The sequence below is a fragment of the Callionymus lyra genome, chromosome 18 (genome assembly GCF_982586985.1).
Source record: "Callionymus lyra chromosome 18, fCalLyr1.hap1.1, whole genome shotgun sequence".
Lineage (NCBI taxonomy): Eukaryota > Metazoa > Chordata > Actinopteri > Syngnathiformes > Callionymidae > Callionymus > Callionymus lyra.
The window spans coordinates 13185047-13203609 of NC_141835.1; the positions used below are offsets into that span (position 1 = coordinate 13185047).

The window sequence follows — 18563 nt, forward strand, 5'->3', positions numbered from 1 at the left end:
ATATACTTTAAAAGGCCAAGACCCATAAGACAAACATAGAAGTCCCAGAAAAGCAGGGAAAAGCTCAAATTAAAATGTCTTAAGATGTTTCTTGAAGGAGTCAGTAGATCATCAAACACAGAGATCGTTCCAAAGCTTAGGAGCAACAGTCTGGAAGGATTTCTCTCCTCTGGTCCGGAAGCGTGTTCAGGAATAATCAGTAGATTTTGATCCACAGACCTCAGAGCCTGAGGTGGGGTGTAAGTCTGGATCAGATCAATGATGGAAGGTCTGACCATGAATAGATCTGAAAGTAAGAACCAGAATTTTTCAAATTGATCCTGAAAGAAACTGGCAGCCAGTGAAGAGTTTCAAGGATCGGAGAAATGTGAGTTCTTCTACTAGAGCGTGTCAGAGTTTTGTATTAACTGCAGGCGAGACAACTCCTTCTTGTTTAGACACCAAAATAAACTGTTACAATAGTCTACACGAGAAGACACAAAGGCATTACCTTAAGATAATCCGAAGGTTGCGGAGGCAGAAGCTGAATCAAAGAGACCCAGACACCCCCCCTTCATCTCAACCTTTAAAAGTAGAACCACCTCAACATGCTTCTCTTGGAGGGAAAGATACGCTGGTCTACCTCGAGCCTCTCCCGGTGGATCAAGTTCAAACACCCAGAGGCCGAATATCATTTCAACTGCCTAGTATTTTGTTCTTTATATCTGAAGCTTGTGCCTACAAGTGAATGTGAATTGATCTATAAATCCAGAGATCGGCTTCTGTTTAATTATACGTCTACTTCAAATAACAAGCTCTTAAACTTGATATATTAAATGTTTTGTGTTTTGTCTTCATACACCACTGAGTATGAACTCTAGATATAGTAAAACAGAAGTCCATATGCTTATTTCCAAGTTGATTAATTCCTTATACAATGTGTAATGTATTATGAGTAGCTATAAGCCTATATTTTCTATAATGTATCGATATTGATTTACTAAATCGATGTATTTTAGCTCAAAAGTGCTTTGTCTCTCTCTTGTGGAAACATGCAGCTACTGCTATGACTTGAAAAATTATTATTTTTGTACACCCTTGAATCAAATTGAAGGATAATAAATAGAATTACTGAGGATCAAAATGATCATAAAATATTGATTTTGAAAATAATTAATTTTTTTCTTGCTCAACCATTATGAAAAAATTATGAATACAGTTTTAGTATTACCTTAAAAATTATATTTATTTTAGATAAAAACTCAATGTTGAGTTAGTAATTAAAATATATTAATTTAAAATACGTTTTTATTTTACGAAAAGTTCATTCGTTTTTTTACTTTTGTATTTTCTTGGCTGGAAATAATTTCAACATGAAAAAAACAAGTGTTTCATGTGTTTTAAGTTATTTCTTATGGTATATATAGTTAAATAAAAAGTTTCTGTCATTTTTGACAACACGTCAACTCGTAAATTGCGGCATTGTGGGTTCCAAAGCAGAAGACGGCGCTGATGAGTCTCGTTCATCGATCGCCTGCAACTATTTGACTTCGTAGAAGAAGACCTGATTAGCTAGCCGTTAGCCACCTAGCAGGCTTCACGCCGCCGTCACCGCTGACTGACTGACCTCCGCTCCCAAGATGTCTGGTGTCCGAGCCCTCGGTGTTCTCTCCAAGTCCACATTAAGAAGATATGCAGCCACACTTGGTAACAGAGCTACACTATTAACCCGCTTTTACGTTTAAATTAACAATAATGTCATACACGATACCGGTAGTTAACTTTCGTTAGCTGTAGCTATGTTAGCTAAGGAAGAATAATCGTATGCAATATTTCTGATAAGTTTAATAGTATTCGTTTTTTATCGAGTCGAATCTTTAATATTTGATTTTAATGTTGGTATTTTTCTAGCCTATGTCATTCGCTTTACAATAAATATACATACTCTTTTACTGCTGTTTCAAAGTTAGTTTATGTTGAAATTGTTGTAATGTTTACAGTCTCTTACTTTCTAAACATATTCTTAATAATATGATATCTGTCTCGACAGTGTCGACTTGTATCTGTTTGAGTCTGAATGAGGGGAGGGGAATGTAGGTGAAGGGTCAAGTGTGTAACAGGATTCAATGAGGACAAACTGAGGTCATCACACTCTTAAAGTTCGATCATTCGCTATTTATATTATTCAGAACAAATGAAAAGTAACTTATCTAGTGCATCTTGTTTTTCTCTCTCTATTTTGTTCAGTTATTTGACCACGTTGAAGTTTAATGGCTGCTTTTTAGTAACATCTGTGTGGCTAAAGGTAGAAAAGGCAACTTGTTATATCCATTAAAAAGAAAAAGTCCTCTTACTAGCCTCAAATATGTTTGTCTGGCCTCGTATAGAAGATGGGATATATAGTGGGGCAAAGGTCACCTGCTAAATTCTATTCTTGTGAAGGTGTCTTATAAATAATGCACAAATATAACTTCTTATCTCTTCTCAGGAACTTCACATCGCACCTTCTCTGTAGCATCCACCATGCTTGGTAATCAAACTTTCCATTTATCAGTTTTATTGACAACATATTTCAATACTCGAACACCCTTAACCCCTACTTTTTGTCTTCAGCCAGAACACACGTAAACTATGAGGTCAAAGAGGATGTGGCCGTTATCCGAATGAATGCACCTGATTCAAAGGTAACGCTGTTGTCATAAGTTTGGAGATAAAATCATTAGTATTTGCTTTATATTCTCTAATGCAATTTGTTTTTGTGTTGATGCAGGTGAACACGCTGTCGGTCCAGATGCAACAGGAGATGGCGGAGGTGATGGAGGAAATTTGGGGGAACAACTCGGTTCAGAGCGCCGTCCTCATCTCCTCAAAGCCAGGGTGTTTCATTGCAGGGGCTGATATCAAGTGAGTACAGCTTCATATGGCTCATTGAGAGAGTGTAAAGTGCAAAACACTATATACTAGGGAGCCACGATATTGGAAATGTGTGCGATATTAATTGATTTTAATTGATTGATATTATTGCGGTCAGGGGGTTAAGAGAAGGAAAACGATGCGATATTTCCATTCATTTATTTCTGCGCTTTGGTGCCGACATGATCGCAGAAAAATATCACGACTAACGCTCAGTCTCGTGGGACTTGCATCTGTTTCCCGCGAAACTGAGCGACATCATAGAGGAGCCGCCGGCGCGTTGTGGTATCGCCAAATTAATAATAAATCCACCTCCTTGTACACACACACACATAACCGATTATAAATGACCTGACTAACTACTCACGCTCATACGGCGAAGACGGACAGGTTTACACTTGTTTGGAAGTTCAGTGATGCTATAACAAAACTACTGAGACGAGATGGAAAGTTCTTACAATATGTTGCTTTAGCAAGGAAGAAAGAGATGAGTGACTGGATCACTAGTGTTTGAGTAGATCATAAGTTAGTATTACTTCTGTGTATATAATGAGCCGCGCCAAGTCAGCGCGCCGACAAGACACGTCGCCATAGCAACCGAGCCTAGCAAGCTGCACCGCACAGTTCACAGACGGATCAAGACGTAAACAACAACGAGACATAGAAGTACAAATTGACAACTTTAACGAATGTGACACTGATTGGTCGAAATGCTCATTTAAGAAATGCTTGATTTATACAATAAAAAATTATAAATTATATTTATTATTTTTATGATATGCATGTCTCCACGTCCATGTCCATATTTTGATTAAATTCCTCATCTGTTCATCCTAGTTGTTCCTCCCCATTATCCTTCCTTACACATTAGATTAACAAATGATTATACTGAATGTTTTAGTCAAACTCAGTCCCACAGAGTCGGCCCAGATATTTAACCACAATCTGGGTCAGGGGTAGAACGAAAGGTTTTCACGTGTTCGGGCAAATTGTATAAAGAATGTCGATCATATTCGTATCTCTAGTGGTTTGCTGCCCACCAATGGAGATTTCTCTTTGTAATATAATGATTTTAAAATGTTTACTAAGAATGTGTCCGTTTGCGAAAAATAAAAAACTTAAAGTTGTTAAAGGCCTGATGAAATAAGATGGCGGTCTGTCCTTGAGCTTTAACACCCGTGCTCTAGTGATGCTGAGAATCCTCTTGTGTGCATCACAGCATGATTCAAGCCTGCAAAGATTCGGCGGAAGTCGCCAAACTCTCCCAGGAAGGCCAGAAGATGTTTGAGAAGATTGAAAAATCTCCAAAACCAATTGTCGCTGCCATCAACGGATCCTGCCTGGGAGGCGGCCTGGAGGTAAAGAACCGTTTGTGTGTTTATTCTCTTCTCTTTTTTTTATTTTTTTACCACGGTACTTCACAAGCTGTTTTTTTTTTTTTCTCCCTCAGTTTGCCATCTCGTGTCAGTACAGAGTAGCGACTAAAAGTAAGAAGACTGTACTCGGCACTCCAGAAGTCATGCTGGGACTCTTGCCTGGAGCTGGCGGAACTCAGAGACTCCCAAAAATGGTTAGATTTTAATGTCGTTTTATTCCCTCAAATGTTTCGTCAAAAGAGCCAAAACACCCCTTTTTAAAATGTGTTTTTTCATATTCATTTTGTGTCTTTATTTGATCCTTTTTTTTGTCTTATACTCGCTTAAAAATCAGAAAATATAAATGTATATGTATGACTATCTTAAGTCAATATAAATGTACATTTACTTTCAATGTCGTTCATACAAATCTCTTGACGACTGAACAAGGGAAATCCTTAATTTCTCCTCTCAGGTCGGCATTCCCAGCGCCTTTGACATGATGCTCACCGGGCGAAACATCAGAGCCGACAAAGCCAAGAAAATGGGTCTGGTGGACCAGCTCGTCGACCCCCTCGGTAAATCCTCAGCATCATCAGACTTCTCTCGGTGACTTCGACAATGGTTAGTCTAAAACAAATGTTGTTGTTACGGCAGGGCCGGGACTCAAGAGTCCGGAGGAGAGAACCATCGACTACCTGGAGGAAGTGGCCATCGAATGTGCCAGAGGAATCGCAAACAAGAAGATTCAACTCACCAAACCGAAAGGAGCCATGCAGAGTGAGTCGTGGTCAAGTTGCTGATCTTGAGTAATTCATGCTAAAAAAAAACCTGATGTTCCCACTTCCAGAAGTGCAAGATTACGTCATGGGACTGGAGTTTGTGAGGAATCAAATCTACAAAACTGTCCACGGGAAAGTGATGAAGCAGAGCAAAGGACTTTATCCAGCTCCCCTGAAGATCATCGAGGTCAGTTTTGTTATTTTTACCTCTTGAACTACCAATCCAGTTCCACTATTTTCACTTCTTCACTGACTAACGTTTATTTTCTGCTTCGTCTACAACCTCAGTGTGTGAAGACTGGACTAGAAAAAGGTCCCGAGTCTGGATATTTGGCCGAGTCACAAGTAAGGTTTTGTTCGTCAATATCAAAAAATTAAATTATCCCTTTTATTGAGGACTATATATATATATATATATATATATATATATTATATATATCTCCACTTATGTTTGATTCAAAATCGATGTAGAATAATGTTCGTGTTGATATTTTGATGATAAAGATGGTGTCTAAGATAAGAATTGGTCATTATTAGTGTTGAGTTCCATCAATTAGATTTAATAGTTAATACAGTTGAACTATTAACAGAGTGCGATAATATAAGTTATTCTGAGGACGATGGAATGGAACCAGATGAAGGAGAGAAAACCGAGATGATATAAATGGCTTTAGCCTTGAGAGTGAAAAGGAAAGACGGACAGTTTGGTAAATGTGAATTTTGTTCGTTCCCTAACCTTGAGATTTAAAAGATTTTGGACCCTTTTGTAATTGAGGTTGAAGCCCCTAATATAAGGTCCTATTTAATCTGTATAACTTGATATATTTGCAAAACCACATTGTTAATTACAAAGTTATAGTGTAGGAATAACGCATTTTAAGGAAAATATTAAATTATTATTATTTATTAAAGGGTATTTAAAATAATATTTTCCCCCAAAAAATGCTTCTTGGACTATGTTGGGCAGAAGAAAATTCCTTTGTTTGTTTGTCTCTGTAACGAATAAGTGTGTATTCTTTTAATAGAATTTTGGCGAACTGGCAAAAACCTCTGAGTCCGGCGCACTCATCGGTCTTTATCACGGTCAAGTGGCGTGCAAGAAGAACCGCTTTGGAACTCCTCAGAGAGATGTCAAGTAAGTGAAGGAAGAATGATTTCGGTTTCCTGTGTGTGTTTTAGTTTTGAGGCGAGGCAGATAAACACTGCAGAAGTTAAAGATTAGGTGGAGCCTGGTCCTTCAGTAGAACTTTTCTTTTTTTTTGTTTTGCCTGCAATATACAAAGTGACCACTAGATGCTGCTGTGACGTCAAATCCTGCAACTTTAACCTGGTTATTCTGATGGTTTCGGTAGAACTCTGGCCATCCTGGGAGCAGGTCTGATGGGAGCAGGTGTTGCTCAGGTCACCGTGGACAAAGGCATTCACACCATCCTGAAGGACACGACGGTGGCAGGACTGGCCCGAGGAGAGCAGCAGGTTTACAAAGGGTGAGGTCCTCAGACGTCGGGTCACGCGTTCAAAAGACGCTGATCGAGGTTTTCGCCGACAGACTCAACGACAAGACCAAGAAGAGGAACATCACGTCGTTCGAGCGAGACTCCATTCTGTCCAATCTCACCGGCAAACTGGACTACAGCGGGTTCGAGAAGGCGGACATGGTCATCGAAGCCGTTTTTGAAGACATCAACATCAAACACGCTGTCCTGAAGGAAGTGGAAGCCGTGAGTCCGATGACCTTGAATATCCTTTTTTTTTTAACCATACAAATTTAAATAGAAATGAGGGTTTAATAAGGGAATGAATGTCTTACATCTGTGTATAAGATAAAATTATTTTATTTGTCATTATGTTCACTGCTGTTTAAAAAAAAAAAACGATGAGATCCCAGCGGTGACTGAGTACAAGAGGATACAGTCAACCTTATCAGTTTTTAAAGCTGATGTTTGGACATATTTTGTCCTTCTTTTCTATAATTTTAACCAAATGAGGGAAGAAGAATCTCAAGATGTCACTAAAATTCATTCCGATAAAATAATCTAGAGAACTATGTGTTTCAAAATATACCATAGTATTACTCCTACAGAGCCTCGCGGAGTATTACTACTAAAATTTGCAGAATACTACAGTCACTTGGACTTTGTAGTGTACAAACGTTTTCCATTAAGTAACCAGAATGAATGCATGTGGTGCAACGTCTTTCCTATTATTTATTTTAAGAAAATTAAAGGATTTTAAGTGCAACTTATACTCCGTAAAATATGTTCAAATAAGTTATGTTATTGATCATTCATGTCTGCTAAACCGTAGTTGTAACTTCTTGAAGTGACTCTACTAGAATAAATTACATTTATCTGATAACTACTGGAAGGGATTTACTGTTATGGGATTAGGAGGTGATTGAATAGAGACCGAACCCTCTAGTGGTTAAAAAGTAAATGTTGACACCCCTTTTTTCCTACATAACCGACTATGTATTGGTGATGTTTATCGTCCGGTTCTTGTTCACGTCCCGACAAGAGAGTCGGGACTCGGCTCTAAGCTGCCCTTTTCCTTCAGGTGGTTCCTCCTCACTGCATCTTCGCCAGCAACACTTCAGCTCTGCCCATCAAGGAAATCGCCGCCGCCAGCAAAAGACCGGACAAGGTCGGAACTAGACCATTTTTTTTTTTACAAGCTCTTACGACCTTTTGGTGGTTCTGACCCGGGGTGGACTCGTTTTCCCTTCAGGTGGTCGGGATGCACTACTTCTCCCCGGTGGACAAGATGCAGCTGCTGGAGATCATCACGACCGACCAGACGTCGAAAGACACCACGGCCTCGGCCGTCGCCGTCGGATTGAAACAGGGCAAAGTCATCATCGTCGTCGGGGTAACGATCCCTTTAATGTGTCCAAACAAAGCCAAAATTAAAATTCCTGTTCGATAAATACACATTTTGTTCAGCCCATTGTGTGATTGAGTTTTATATTCTTTATTTGGACAGTAAATGCCTTTTAAAAATAACATTTTGATATCTTTAAATGTCTGTTACAGGACGGGCCCGGGTTCTACACCACCAGGTGTTTGGCGCCCATGTTGGCCGAGGCTGTTCGAGTCTTCCAGGTTTGTGTTCCGACGGCGTCAAAGTTCCGTTTCGGAAAAATTAATTCCTAACGGCTGTAACGTCGTCTTTCTCAGGAAGGCGCCGACGCCAAGAAGCTGGACTCCCTCACCACCAGCTTCGGGTTCCCGGTGGGCGCCGCCACGCTGATCGACGAGGTCGGCATCGACGTCGCCGCCCACGTGGCCGAAGACCTGGGCAAAGCTTTCGGCTCCAGGTTCGGCGGCGGGAACGTGGAGGTCCTCAAGACCATGGTGGACATGGGGATCAAGGGTGCGTGCGATGGGTCACGGTCGGCGTCGCAACTGTACGAAAAATAAACGGTTAATTTTTTTCGCATTCCAGGTCGCAAGTCGGGAAAAGGTTGTTACGTCTACCAGCCGGGCCTCAAGACCAAGGAGGTGAACTCGGAACTGGCAGAAATCCTGGAGAAATACAAAATGGCGCCGCATCCTGACGTGTAAGTTTCCCATGTCGTATTCTTAAAATGATTATTTTGCTGACTCTGCTTTTCTTTCTTCCCTGCAGCTCCTCCGACTCCGACGTGCAGTACAGACTCATCTCGCGTTTTGTCAATGAGGCAGTGCTGTGTCTGCAGGAGGGGATCCTCAACAATCCTCTGGAGGGAGACATCGGAGCAGTTTTCGGCCTTGGATTCCCACCGTGCCTTGGAGGTCCGACATGTTCACGATTTACTTGCAGTTCTTGAAAATAGTTTCTGGTCTTTTCTGTATCCAAGTTCATGTTTTAGGGCCTACATTGTTCTGTGAATGCTGGGAAGCATTCATTGTCTGAATGCTGGGAAGCATTCAATGGGGAAAATCTTAACTTGTGTTTTAACTCCTTCCACTTTGACCTTCTACTTTTACTTTACTTCCACTACTACTAATTCTACTACTAATTCTAATTATACTACTAATTCTAATTTTACTACTAATTCTACTTCTAATTTTACTAATTCTACTTCTAATTTTACTTTTGTACTACTTCTAATTTTACTACAAATTATACTACTACTTTTTCTTTTCTACTACTAATTTTACTTGTATGCTACTTCTAATTTTACTTTTGTACTACTAATTTGACTACTAATTCTACTACTACTTTTTCTTTTCTACTACTTCTAATTTTACTTTTTTACTTTTGTACTACTCATTTTACCACTAATTCTACTACTATTACTTTTGTACTACTTCTGATTTTAGTTTTCTACTACTTCTGATTATGGTTTTGTACTACTTCTAATTTTACTACTAATTTTACTACTACTTTTTCTACTTTTAATTTTACTTTTCTACTACTTCTAATTTTACTACTAATTCAACTTCTTCTACTTTAACTACTACTTATACTACCACTAGTACCACTACTTCTACCACAGCGAAGCAGGATCAGCATTCAATGCATTTTTATAGTTTATTATAATATTCTACCTTTAATCCCGGAATGTTCGACTTGATCATGTGACCGAGATGTGTTTCCGCTTCCAGGTCCATTCCGGTTCGTGGACACGTTCGGCGCCGACAACCTTGTGGCGAAAATGAGGCGGTTCGAAGCCGTCTACGGAAACCACTTCACGCCGTGCCAACTGCTCCTGGACCACGCCAGCGATCCCAGCAAGAAGTTCCACAAGTGACCTGCAGGGGCGAGCGCCAGTCGAACGGAACAGAACTGCAGTCTTGGGCGAGAACGTGCCTGATATGATGAGGGGCGACGAGATTATCGCCCGCGGGAAGGAAACACTGCGCTTATTGTTTTGTTTTTTTGTACTTTTACCAAGGAAACTCACTAATGTGTGTATAGAAGGAAGACGAAAAGGTTCTAATGTTTAATAGTCTCACATTAAGAATGTTGATGATTGTAAGAAAAAAATAAATATGTTTGTCAGAATCTTATTTGAAATGGATGTAAATTCTAATTTAAACAATAAATCGACTGCAAGAGGCTTGAGTTCAACGTGGATTTGTATTAATTTTCCAGTTGTAAATGAATACATGAATCCTTAATCCTTTGAGTTTGGCCAAAATCTAGTTTGAAATTATCTAAAAAATAATTTAATCAAATAGGGGAACAATTTAAAAAATGGTAAATGTATTTTTTTTTTCATTTAAAATGTCATTGTTGTTCAAAGAAACGTCTAGAATTGATATTAATACACTGTAAGTCTTGGTTAATGGTATATAAATGCATTTAAATGTTTTTTAATGAGTGAAATGTAAAGCATAGAGCATGTTTTTATATTTAAAAATATAAAATTAAAATCTTATCTAACTCCAATTAATAGAAAGTTAAAAACTAAAAAGTGAGAAACGGATTTGATCGTTATCTCAAAGCCACAATAATTCATATTAAACATGTAAAAAAAAAAAAATGATGTAGGTAAATATAAAAGTAAATTCTTAGCATGATGTAAATATAACAAATAAAAAGTTTAAGGTCCAATTTCGGCTCAACTTTAACCACTTTTATGGATAGTTCACAAAATAAATGAGCATATTTTTATTTGTATTTAAATTTTAAAAATGAGGGCACGATGAGGTAAAATATTGTAAGTATAAAGTAATGATTGTCAACAAATGTATAAATAAAATTACAATTAATCTTAGATGGATGGATGGATGGACGGATAGATTGATGGATGGATAGATGGACGGACGGATGGATGGATGGATAGATAGATAGATAGATCGATAGAAAGATGGATAGATAGATGGATGGATGGATGGATGGACGGATGGATGGATGGATGGATGGATGGATAGATAGATAGATAGATAGATAGATAGATAGATAGATAGATAGATACTGTAGATAGATAGATAGATAGATAGATAGATAGATAGATAGATAGATAGATAGATAGATAGATAGATACACTTTAAAATGAATAAATCGTTATTTTTCCATTGGTAATATCATTGTAAGATAAAATAATTAAAATGATATTCAGTTTAAAATTTATATTAATAAAAGCAAAGTAATTTTGCCGTTAATATTTCAATAGTTAAAACATAAATGAGTTTCTAATATCATTGTGTCTTTTTTATTATTTACATAAAAAGATGAAGTAAAAAATACGGAAAACGTAAGGAAATATCTCATGCTTGATAAAAAAAAAAAAAGATTAATATCCGAGGATGAATTTTATTTTCTCGCTGGAATAAATCATTTCCAACATTTTCATTCCGGCTAATTTGTCAACATGATGTCGTTTCTCTGCCCCGTGATTGGCTGCTCGCGTCACGTGCGCGCCTCCCATTGTCCGCGGAGCGGGGCGTGAACGCGCAGCAGTTTTTTCCATCTCTTCGCAGCATCTTCTCGCCGGACCTTCTCAGCATCTTCTCCCGCGAACAACATGTCCGTGGCGCCGCAGACCAGGAGAACCACGCCCTGAGGACCCGGTGACTCCCCCCCATAAAAAGGGTATGTCTCGGAACAAGCGGGGCGAGGCGGTGCGGGTGGTGGCCCGGTGCAGACCCGTCAACACGCACGAGGAGGAGGGCGACAACATCCTGGACGTGGATGACAAACTGGGCCAGATCACCGTCCGGAACCCGAAGGCGCCACCTGAGGAGCCCATGAAGGTCTTCACCTTTGACGCAGTTTACGGATGGAGCTCGAGACAGTGCGAGATCTACGACGATGCCGTGAGACCCCTGGTGGACTCGGTGCTCCAGGGGTTCAACGGGACCATCCTGGCGTACGGACAGACCGGGACTGGTAAGACCTACACCATGCATGGGGTCTCCACGGACCCGGAGAAGAGGGGCGTCGTACCCAACTCCTTCGAGCACATCTTCACCTACATCTCCAGGACTCAGAGGCAGAAGTTCCTTGTGAGGTCATCCTACCTGGAGATCTACCAGGAGGAGATCCGGGATCTCCTCTGCAAGAACAGCAAGAAGCTGGAGCTCAAGGAGGGCCCCGAGTGCGGGGTCTACGTCAAGGACCTGTCCTCGGTGGTCACCAAGAACGCCGCCGAGATCGAGCAGGTGATGAACATCGGGGACCGGTCCAGGTCGGTGGGCTTCACCAAGATGAACGAGCACAGCTCCCGCTCGCACGCCATCTTCGTCATCACCGTGGAGTGCAGCGAGAGGGGCCCGGACGGCGAGGACCACATCCGCGTGGGGAAGCTCAACATGGTGGACCTGGCCGGGAGCGAACGCCAGAGCAAGACGGGCGCCAAGGGCAAACGTTTCAAGGAGGCCATGAAGATCAACCTGTCGCTCTCCGCCCTGGGGAACGTCATCTCCGCCCTGGTGGACGGGAGGAGCAGCCACGTGCCCTACAGGGACTCCAAGCTGACCCGGCTCCTCCAGGACTCCCTGGGCGGGAACGCCAAGACCGTCATGATCGCCACGGTGGGACCGTCCCACAAGAACCACGACGAGTCCCTGGCCACCTTGAGGTACGCCTGCCGGGCCAAGAAGATCAAGAACAAGCCTCGGATCAACGAGGACCCCAAAGACGCTCTCCTGAGGGAGTTCCAGGCGGAGATCGCTCGCCTGAAGGTTCAGCTGGAGGAGCGAGGGCTGCTGGCCAAGGAGAGGAGGCGCAGGCGGGACAGCAAGAGGTTGAGTAGAAACATGGCGGGTCTGGAGGAGGAGATCTTCAAGGAGAACCACGGAGAATACCAGGACGACCCACTGGAGAAGAAAGAAGGAAGCGACGTGGAGAAGGTCTTCTGCTGCCGGGAGAGCAAGGGGCGGCTGAAGCACCTGAACGGGAACCGGTTGAGTCTGGTGGAGCTGCAGTGGGACCCCAACGCTCTGGAGAAGATCATCGAGAAGTATAAGGTACGTGAAGGAGAACGCGATAGGAACCGTCGTTGACGGTCTTTTCATTTTTGAAGGCCATGGAGAGCAAGCTGTTGGAGGGAGGGAAGACCATCATGGACCACACCAACGAGCAGCAGAAGATGCTGGAGGTCAAGAGGCAAGAGATCGCGGAGCAGATCAGACGAGAGCGAGTGATCCAGCAGCAGATGGTCCTGCAGGACGAGGAGACCTTAGAGATGAGAGAGACCTTCTCCTCCATGCAGCAGGAAGTGGAGCTCAAGACCAGGAAGCTGCGAAGGGTAGGAAGAAGATCAGTCGCCGAGGTCTGTGATCTGACGTTCTCACGTTTCCTGCAGTTGTTCGCGAAGCTGCAGATGGTCAAGGCCGAGACCAGGGACGTCGTGGACGAGCATGTTCTGACCAGACAAGAGCTCGAGGAGACGCAGACGGAGCTGACCAGAGAACTGAAGTTCAAGTGAGGAGCTTCTGTTCATGAGATGTTGAAGTGTTTCAGTGTGATCGCAATATTGTTGACTTCAACGTTTGAATCATGTTATAGAAATGTCGTTGTTTTTAGTGAATAATTTAATTAAATAATGTCTATATTTAAAGTTAAACATGTTTTTATTGAATAGTTCAATCAATTATTGTCTATATTTAAAGTTAAACGTGTTTTATTAAATAATTAAGTTAAATAATGTCTATATTTAAAGTTAAACGTGTTTTTATTGAATAATTAAATTAAATAATGTCTATATTTAAAGTTAAACGTGTTTTTATTGAATAATTAAGTTAAATAATGTCTATATTTAAAGATAAATATGTTTTTATTGAATAATTCAATTAAATATTGTCTATATTTAAAGGTAAACATGTTTTTTTTTCGAATAAATAAATACAATAATGTCGATATTTAAAGATAAACGTGTTTTTATTGAATAATTAAATTAAATAATGTATATATTTAAAGTTAAAGGTGTTTTTATTGAATAATTAAATTAAATAATGTATATATTTAAAGTTAAAGGTGTTTTTATTGAATAATTAAATTAAATAATGTATATATTTAAAGTTAAGTTTGTTTTTACTGAATAATTAAGTTAAATAATGTATATATTTAAAGTTAAACGTGTTTTTATTGAATAATTAAATTAAATAATGTCTATATTTAAAGTTAAACGTGTTTTTATTGAATAATTAAGTTAAATAATGTCTATATTTAAAGATAAATATGTTTTTATTGAATAATTCAATTAAATAATGTCTATATTTAAATGTAAATGTGTTTTTATTGAATTATTAAATTAAATAATGTCTATGTTTAAAGAAAAATATATTTTTATTGAATAATTAAATTAAATAATGTATATATTTAAAGTTAAAGGTGTTTTTATTGAATAATTAAATTAAATAATGTATATATTTAAAGTTAAAGGTGTTTTTATTTAATATGTAAATAAAATAATGTATATATTTAAAGTTAAGTTTGTTTTTACTGAATAGTTTTGTTGTTTGTTTATATTTAAAGATAAATAAGTTTTTATTCAATAAATAAATAAAATATTGTCTATATTTTATTATTTAAAGTTAAACATGTGTTTTTATTTAATATTTAAAGGTAAACATGTGTTTCATTTAATATTTAAAGTTAAAAATGTATTTTTATTTACTAGTGAATGGATTTTTTCTTTTTACACATTTATTTTCTCTTATTACAATTATACAAAAATACTTTTATTTTTTTCATTTTTTTCATTATTAGCTTTTCAAATTGAATATGAAAATGTTGGTAAAATGTTGTCACCAGACTATACTGAATTTAAAAGCCTATACAATAAAATATATTGAATTCACAACATTTATTTTTAATTTATTGGAATTTGAATATCAAACTCTGTGTATTTTTTTTAAAAATAATTAATGTTAATATATTCATTTTCTTCGTTCAATAAAACGAAAATATAAATCTTTTAATATAAACATTATTGAAATAAATTATTTAATGAAACTAATTCCGCCTTTCAGTACAAAAATAATTGAATTCAATTGTTTAAAAAATATTCAATGCTGACAAAAAACAAACATGAATTTCAATTTAAAAAAAATCAAATTTTCAACATTTAAAATGTTCAACAGCAGGTTATTCAGAGAATAATCACGGTCTTCTCTCAGGTACCTTCTTATCGAGAACTTTATTCCTCCCGAGGAGAAGAAGAAGATCATGAACAGGCTGCAGTTTGACGTGGAGGAGGATCAGTGGAGACTCCAGCCTGTGATACGACCAGCAAGGAGGTGAACGTCTTCTTTCAACTCACTTCTATTTACAAAAGTTCTAGAGTTGATCACGTCTGACCAGAACAGAATAAGAAAAATAACGAAAGAAAGAAATGTAAATGTAAAAAAAAAGTGCTTCAGGTACAATGGATACCACAAACACATTTGTTTTTGGGACCTTCGGGTCACCTTGACCCTGAGATAACACAAGGGATACTACAAACACATTTGTTTTTGGGACCTTCAGGTCACCTTGACCCTGAGATAACACAAGGGATACTACAAACACATTTGTTTTTGGGAGCTTCGGGTCACCTTGACCCTGAGATAACACAAGGGATACCACAAACACATTTGTTTTCTGGTCTTCGGGTCACCTTGACCCTGAGATAACACATGGGATACTACAAACACATGTGTTTTGGGGCCTTCGGGTCAATTATACCCTGAGATAACACAAGGGATACCACAAACACATTGGTTTTCGTTGTCTTCGGGTCAATTATACCCTGAGATAACACAAGGGATACCACAAACACATTTGTTTCAGTGGCCTTCGGGTTACCTTGATCCTGAGACAACACAAGGGATACCACAAACACATTTGTTTTCGGTGGCCTTCAGGTCAATTAGACCCAGAGACAACACAAATGATACCACAAACACATTTGTTTTCGTGGCCTTCGGGTTACCTTCACCCAGAGATTACACAGGGGATACCACAAACACATTTGTTTTCGGGGCCTATGGGTCACCTTGACCCAGAGAAAACACAAGGGATACCACAAACACATTTGTTTTCGTGGCCTTTGGGTCAATTAGACCCAGAGACAACACAAGTGATACCACAAACACATTTGTTTTCGTGGCCTTCGGGTCACCTTGACCCTGAGACAACAGTTAAGAAGCTAATGTTTAAGATAAGATAAGTGGACCATGGACGTCAACAATTATACAAAATCTTCCAAGAAGATGTTGATGTTTGACAAATTGAGCTTCCAAGAATAAAAGTCACCACAGGTGTGCCCCAGGGCTCTGTCCTGGGACCCTTCCTTTTCACCACCTCCACCAATTTAACATCCTTTTCCACTGCTTTAAATGAATTATTATTATTATAAACGTCAGTACTTCAATACTGCAGTACTGGAGCCATCAGACTAACACCGAGTGTTTCCAGTTCCTCTCCTGGATCTCGACGAAGGCCTCTCTCTGCAGTCGGACACAAGAGGCCCATCAGCCAATATGCGCAGATGGCCGTTGCCACGGCGACCGGAGCGCCGTATCGATTCCAGGTCAGTCGATAAAAGTAAAAAAAAAGGTTTTAAACGCGTATTAACGAGAGAAGAATGTGGTCGCCATGGAAACTACCATCATCAGTACAGAATAAGAAGATGTTCTTTCTTCCAGTCGGAGAACATCATGCTGCTGGAGCTGGACACGTCTCCGCCGACCATGTTCAACCTCAACCTCAAGGGGGCGTTTCTGGAGCGGGCGTCGTGTCCCTGGCTGCTGCAGGACTTCCTGCAGGGGGCGCACATGCGCGAGCGGAGCAGCTCCACGTCCAGGGTCAGGAGATCCAGGTCCTGGTGAGACTGAAAAGTGGATTTACTTGGTGTGAAATGTGTCCCTTGCGATGTTTTTTTATTAACTCTAAAAACAAGTATTTAATTTCTTTGTTTATGATTATTTTTCTTTGTTTATTATAGTAATATTATTTAAATTCATATTTTATTGACACAGCAAGGTTTATTCTGTTTTATTTTACGTTTTTTTTCGTTTTTTTTTCACTTTTTCGAAAATAAAATCGCCATAAACCGCTGAAACCGATCGCTTCAGATTAATGCCAAGTCTCCGCAGGTATCAAGCACCGAGATCGGCGTCGGTCTCCTCATCCCCGACCACATCTGGACCTCACAGTCCGAGACAAAGACCCTCATCGGCCGCTTTTCTCCAGCACGAGCCGATGCAGACGGACCCCTGACGCGGCCTCCCTCTAGCGGCTGATCTCAGTATTGCACAGACGTAACCCGCACTGTTTGTGACGTGAAAAGTGGCTTTACATGGTGAAATATGCAAAAAAAAGAAAAGAAAGTTCTCCCTGCCAATGTAACCTGCAGCACACTTGGTTTGACAAATACACATCAGTTATAACTAAAAAATATTATAAATAATTCAATTCTTATTAAACTAATATTTATTTGGATAGATATTCAAACTCCACCTTTGATATTTTTTATTTGCCGGCACATATTTTATAAAGTTTTTAAATTATTACGAAATTGATTTATGGCACAAATAGTGAGACCAAAAATCTATGCAAACTCAGCTTGTGTATAGTTATTCATTTGTTATTTATAAATATATATTTTTCAATATTTATGCCCCTTTTTGTGTATTTACTATTGTATGAAGGATATTTTTAATTGAATTATCTGTCACAATAAGTTGACGATAAGATCAGGCATTTAAAGTTTGTCGTGAAAATCATTTTTAAAAATCGATGTCACCCATTAACTCTAAAAAAGATCTATAGCTTTAAAAGTCTGTTAAATGAAGTGTGCTGCGTGTACTGTGTGTCTATTCCAACAGGTGAATTTGATAGACGCATGATTTCAACATTTTTATTTAGTGAATTCACTTTTTTTTTAGAATTGACTCGCTGACTTGTAGCACTTGGTTCCAGCAAGTTCACTTTTATTTTCATTTAAGTATCAAGTCAGTGTTTGAAAGACAACTATTTCAGTTTATCATTCTTTCACACTTTTACATCTCTCACGTGCACAATTCACCATTAGGTAAATTCCAGATAAAATAATATAGTAAAAATAGTAGTTAATAAACTCACATATTATAGTTTAATAAGTCAAGCTTTTCTTAATAAACAGTAGTTAGGAAGTTAATTGAGGAGCATATCAAGGTCATTCAAAGACTGCATTTATTCGGATCATGAGCGGAAATTCCTCTGATAAAATGTCATAATAATATATATTTAATCATGTTTTTTTCTTCCCCCTTTCATCATTGGTGTGACGGCCCCTTACAACAGTCCCAGTATATAATGTGGCCCCTGAGGAAATTGAATGTTTCTGCTTTATATTTGAGAAAAAAAACAAAACGTCCATCTTGTGCTGGAACTGGCTTCTTCCTGTTTACTATCAGGTCACATGAGCATATATCTTCTTCAGGAACAAAACAAATAGAATGTGAAAAACTTTCAGCAGACGATAGGGAAAAAAAAGTTGATGTAAATAAGAAAACATTTTTGCTCGCAGTGAACTTTTTCTGATTATCTGCTTTATTTTTCCAGCTTGATTTGCTTGAATATTAAAAAAATAAATAAAAACAATAAATAAAAGTGTTGAATGTGATCACGTGATGAA

General features: G+C 38.8%; 2 protein-coding genes across 3 annotated transcripts; both read left to right on the forward strand.

Annotated features, from left to right (window-relative positions):
- Positions 1 to 1546: 1546 nt before the first annotated feature.
- Positions 1547 to 10078, forward strand: hadhab (hydroxyacyl-CoA dehydrogenase trifunctional multienzyme complex subunit alpha b). The gene is made up of 20 exons (XM_087780571.1): positions 1547 to 1686; positions 2468 to 2509; positions 2593 to 2663; positions 2750 to 2883; positions 4112 to 4250; positions 4343 to 4462; positions 4723 to 4825; positions 4905 to 5027; positions 5098 to 5216; positions 5318 to 5374; positions 6055 to 6164; positions 6382 to 6516; positions 6579 to 6750; positions 7586 to 7672; positions 7757 to 7897; positions 8062 to 8130; positions 8206 to 8401; positions 8474 to 8588; positions 8657 to 8802; positions 9619 to 10078. The coding sequence occupies exons 1-20, from the start codon at positions 1620 to 1622 to the stop codon at positions 9762 to 9764; spliced, it is 2292 nt and encodes a 763-aa protein (XP_087636697.1). The 5' UTR covers positions 1547 to 1619; the 3' UTR covers positions 9765 to 10078.
- A 1346-nt stretch (positions 10079 to 11424) lies between these two features.
- LOC148060551 (kinesin-like protein KIF3B) lies at positions 11425 to 18551 on the forward strand. Of its 2 annotated transcripts, XM_087780570.1 has the most exons (7): positions 11425 to 12927; positions 12984 to 13208; positions 13266 to 13384; positions 15082 to 15201; positions 16361 to 16475; positions 16591 to 16769; positions 17041 to 18551. In XM_087780570.1, exons 1-7 carry the CDS (start codon positions 11554 to 11556, stop codon positions 17162 to 17164), a joined length of 2256 nt encoding a protein of 751 aa, XP_087636696.1. In that variant the 5' UTR covers positions 11425 to 11553; the 3' UTR covers positions 17165 to 18551. The 2 variants fall into 2 exon arrangements, with proteins under 2 accessions (XP_087636696.1, XP_087636695.1); XM_087780569.1 differs by having other exon boundaries at positions 12984 to 13384.
- The last annotated feature ends 12 nt before the right edge of the window (positions 18552 to 18563 follow it).

Excerpts from the sequence above, each read along its gene's own strand:
- LOC148060551 (XM_087780569.1), top strand. The coding sequence starts at position 11,554 with ATGTCTCGGAACAAGCGGGGCGAGGCGGTGCGGGTGGTGGCCCGGTGC. Across the intron at positions 12,928-12,983 it reads AGATCATCGAGAAGTATAAG|GCCATGGAGAGCAAGCTGTT; the intron begins GTACGTGAAGGA and ends TCATTTTTGAAG. Across the intron at positions 13,385-15,081 it reads ACCAGAGAACTGAAGTTCAA|GTACCTTCTTATCGAGAACT; the intron begins GTGAGGAGCTTC and ends GTCTTCTCTCAG.
- hadhab (XM_087780571.1), top strand. The coding sequence starts at position 1,620 with ATGTCTGGTGTCCGAGCCCTCGGTGTTCTCTCCAAGTCCACATTAAGA. Across the intron at positions 5,375-6,054 it reads GATATTTGGCCGAGTCACAA|AATTTTGGCGAACTGGCAAA; the intron begins GTAAGGTTTTGT and ends TTCTTTTAATAG. Across the intron at positions 8,589-8,656 it reads ATGGCGCCGCATCCTGACGT|CTCCTCCGACTCCGACGTGC; the intron begins GTAAGTTTCCCA and ends TCTTCCCTGCAG.